Genomic DNA, 4,685 nt, shown 5'->3' with positions numbered 1-4,685 from the left:
TAACTTATATTGAATTTATATATAACATTAATATTTATATAAATGTATATTTATTTATTATTTAAATAATTATATTATTATTTAAATAGGCTCCAGCATCCCCGTGACCCCGATTGGGATAAGCGGCTTGGATAATGGAATGGATGGATATATATTTAATATATATTTAAACATATATTTAATACATATTAAAAATATATTATTTATATTTATATATATTTATATATAAAATATAAATTATATATAATTTATATATAACTTTTTATTGACAGCTGATGGTTGCTTATGGCATGAAACAGGCTTGTACTGTCTCATAGAGAATTTACTTGACTCATTGGATTATTTTGCTCCTTATTTGTTGAGCTTTTGCCCTACACTTTAGTGTTTCTTTCAACAAAGTTTTTTATATATATATATATACACACACACACACACACACACACGTACATACACATATACATATATATGATAAAAGCACAGTGTTTCTTCGACAGGCAGGTAGACATATATACAGAAAGGTATGCACACACTTGCGCTATCACTTGCACACACACACACACACACACACACACGCACACGTACACACAGATACTTATGCGCCAGTGTTTTATTTACTTCTGCCCTAGTTAACGCGTTACATGACGGAGCAGGTGAAGCCGCAGCACTCTTTCAGGATCGTGAGTCCGGTTTTGGTGACAAGAGGAGCTGACGTCTGCTTGGATTTGGAGCCAGCCTTCGATCCTGCGTAACACCTGAACACAAAGGAGACACAAACCACGGATTTACATTTCTCCGCCCCCGCAGTCTCACCCTTTTTGTCTGAATTTATGCGCGTCTCATCTCGTCTTGCTCAAGGACATTTCGACAGGGAGCGCGGATGTTGCGGCGACTGAACCTGCAGCCTGCCGTCTTGTTACTGGGCTGCCGCTCTGCTCACAAGGCCACCCTGTGCCCGTCTCCACCCTCTCACATCGAATATAAAAAGAGAGGAGCCGCGGCACAAATCCTGACCGCAAGAAGGAATTAACATCAACACAATACTTTTTTTTGTGTGGTAAAAGAACCGCTTTACTTCAAGAAAATGCGCTTACCTTTATTCTGCCCTAAATGTTTGGGGAATTTGGACTCTAAGAAGTCCGCCATCTCCCTGTCTTCCTCTCGTTCCCTGTGGGGGCATTCAGTGAAGCACCATCAATCGTACTGACTCATCACAGTTTCGTCCATTGCTGTGATTTATCACGTGTTGTCTGGAACGGTATCTGCGGTGTCACGTCTGTCATTAACGCGTCTTCGAGCAACACATGCTCGACGGGCCACCCTGATGCTATATGTTGTACTGTCAAATGTCCAGCACTGGGTTCATTAACTATAAACAGCGTTGTATTTGTTGCTCATTTCAGGAGCCATATGATGGCTGATCACCCACGAGGAGCAGAAGATATCATTTTTCCATCACGCCAGTAAAACTGATGATTAAATCCTTCGTTACTTTCTAAAATCCACATAACTCGATTGACTCAGCCTCGCCTTTGCCTTGAAAAAAAGTCTGAGCTGAAAAAGATTGCTACAAAGGATGTAACCCCCCCCCCCTTTTCTCCCCAGTTGTATCCGGCCAATTACCCCACTCTCCCGAGCCATCCTGGTCGCTGCTCCACCCCCCCTCTGCCAATCCGGGGAGGGCTGCGGATCAAAATACTCCTGATGTGGGTATGTGTCCTGATCACACTAGCGTCTCCTCTGGTTGGTCAGGGCGCCTGTTCAGGGGGGGAGGCGGAACTGGGGGATCCTCCCACGCGCTATGTCCCCCTGGTGAAACTCCACGTGCCTCCTCCCATACATGTGGAGTCGCCAGCCGCTTCTTTTCACCGGACAGTGAGGAGTTCCACCAGGAGGACGTAGCGCGTGGGAGGATCCCCCAGTTCCCCCACCACCCTGAACAGGCAACCTGACCAACCAGAGGAGGCGCTAGTGTGACCAGGACACATACCCACATCCGGCTTTCCACCCGCAGACACGGCCAATTGTGTCTGTAGGGACGCCCGACCAAGCCGGAGGTAACACGGGGGATTCAAACCGGCGATCCCGTGTTGGTAGGCAACGCAATAGACCGCCACGCCACCTGGACGCCCGGGACGTAAATTTTTATCTGCGATGTAAATTCACCACAATACAAATACTTGACTCCCTCTGCACTCTTCCATTCTCAGATGCACATTAAATAATGCAGCATGTTGGCTTCCCACACAGGCCTTCCATCTGGATGCTGCCAACATGTCACCCAAATACAGTCACTGAGAATAACAACCCTCTGTTTATCACTGTTGACAGCTAATTTAATCCCACAAACTATGTGACTGACTGAATCCGTGTGATTTATGGGGGGTTTTGCGTTTAAAAACATGTACAGTATGCAAACACTGATCTGCACTGCAGTTTCATCATGGGATCGATAAATCATGTTTCTTTTGCCGCCAAAGGAATAAAATGCGCTAACACAACAGATGTTTCAAACGCCCGTTACGTTCTGACAAAAATATGGCGCGGAAATGCCAATTTAGACGCCTTCGGCGTCAAAATTATACCCCCTTTCAAAGGACCCGAGCCTTCCGGAAAGTGGCCTTTCATTCCTGTTGTCTTCCCGACAGACTGCGTTGTAGATTCAGACAAGCGCTGTAAATGACACCGCCCGGTGAAAGACCTTTTTTTCCCCCCTACAGTAAAATCAATAAGCTTACCTCAACCTCTCAAACTCCACATCATCCACCAGGAAGTCTCTGGCCTCCACCAGCTTGTGGATCTGCTGCAGCAGCTCATCCTCTCTCTGCCTGTCCTCCACGGACTTGTCTTTGTCTGTGCAAACGGCATCGCCAGCGATTACAGACAACAGCTTTCACAGCGGGAATTCGCTCACAAGGAACGTCAAGAACACTCGTCACAGACGTCGGACACTATCCTGCGGCATCTGCAGTACAATACACCTTCCGGAAATGTTTGACCTTTTGAGGCCTTTGATTAGTTTAAATCTGCTCACTGCAGTAGGAGAAGCGCCGCAAATCGCCGTAAGCACGTCAAATCGATGTTGTAGTATCGAGTCCGACACGAAGTGGAAGAAATCTACGACGTACAGCGCAAGAACGTTTTAAAAACTGCACCAACTCGTGTGTCGTGCATTCCTGCGCTGGCTGCTGCGCTCCAGACCACTCGGAAGTCCAGATTGTTCCGACCTCCTACTAGAAGAAGTACGACGGCGTGTTAAATGTCGCGCCAGGCCAACGGTAACGTTGACGGCAGCGAGTGCTGCTTGACGACACTGCTGCAAAGCGGCGCACCGGTCAGCGACGTCATCCTTGAGCGACAGCCGATTTTTACGCGCGTGGTTAGCCGGGCGTGCGCTGGAACGATGAACGCCGCTCAAAGTCGGAGTTCCTACTTGTAAACTCGGGGTCAACTCCACCTGCCTTGATTTCGCGGAGAAGCTGTTGTCCGACTTCACACGACAATGGCCGCACCCACGGAGGCCAACAGTGGTAAACCATCAGCTAAGGCAACGTAAAGTATATTTGCCTGTACTGAATTACAATAATACATACTATCATATAGTAAAACCTGTTCTGCATGTAAACTGATGTCAAAATATGTCGACAATGTTGTTACGTAGCCAGTTAGGTTACACAATGTCAAGCAAGTTATCGCTGCACAAAAGTTATTCCTCTGGTTCATTTATATATATATATGCATGCAAGGAGGCTGCACTGCTGAAAATTCAATTATTTATTCACTTACTAATAAAAACACCAGTTTAACACCGTCAGCCATTTTTTTGTGTGTGTTTTGTTTGTTTTGTTCATTTCAACTGGGGAATTCCGACCTTGGACTTTGAACGGCATGCAGCGTGACTATCAACCCCCCCCCCCCAAAAAACCCCCAACAACAACACTGAAAGAAAATGTCGTAATCTCGCCGCGTTACCATGGCTACGCACTGAGCTCTTAAAGTGAGCGAGTCAACCCCAAAAAGTCATATAACACAACTGTACATGTTGAATAACACAACGAACGCCAGACTTCGGTGAATTATGTCCAATGGCACAATTACCGGGGCGAATTCTGTCCTTCCATAAAGGCTTCCGTTTCCCCTCGTATCAACGTCCCATTTCCTCTGAAAACGAGTTGAATGTGGTTCTTGTCATGAGGGGCACGCTTTTCACGTGCACCCTTGGCCTCTCCCGTGCTTTACACGGTGAATGCCGTCCGCACAAACTCGACAAATAAAGCAGACGTGTGTGCGTCGTCCTACGCGGCGTAAAGCAAAGGTCACAATCGGCACACACAAATACGGCATAATGGCGGGCTTCACATTTACCTGAAATAGAGACATGTTTCTGAAGCTCCTTCTTCAACCGTGTGATTTCCTTGCAGAGCTGGATATCATCCATCCTGTGGAAGGAAATAACACAAGCAAGAGGGAAAAAAAATATATCCCCCAAATGAATACCTTTCAAAGACAAATAGGGAAGGGCATATTTTCTGTATTTCCCCATGCAGTCCATTTAAATATAATGCAGGGATTCGAGTAAATTCTTTCCTGGGCAGTACAAGCCTGTTTCATGCATAAGCCATCATCAGCTGTCAATACATACTGACAGTTTTTCAGTTTTTTTTGGGGGGGGGGGGCTTTTTCTCCCC

General features: G+C 46.2%; 1 protein-coding gene across 1 annotated transcript; it reads right to left on the bottom strand.

Moving 5' to 3' along the window:
- Positions 1-634: 634 nt before the first annotated feature.
- zgc:171844 (uncharacterized protein LOC100151763 homolog) lies at positions 635-4,659 on the bottom strand. Its single transcript, XM_056288009.1, is given in 6 exon segments — positions 635-729; positions 732-752; positions 1,092-1,165; positions 2,736-2,850; positions 4,363-4,436; positions 4,640-4,659. Coding segments are annotated over 5 exon segments (378 nt in total). The 5' UTR covers position 4,436; positions 4,640-4,659.
- Between the last annotated feature and the right edge of the window lie 26 nt (positions 4,660-4,685).

Source organism: Lampris incognitus, chromosome 10, assembly GCF_029633865.1.
Source record: "Lampris incognitus isolate fLamInc1 chromosome 10, fLamInc1.hap2, whole genome shotgun sequence".
In the NCBI taxonomy this organism is placed as follows: Eukaryota; Metazoa; Chordata; class Actinopteri; order Lampriformes; family Lampridae; genus Lampris; species Lampris incognitus.
The sequence above is the reverse complement of the archived record's forward strand: the minus strand, read 5'-3'. Positions and strand labels throughout refer to the sequence as shown.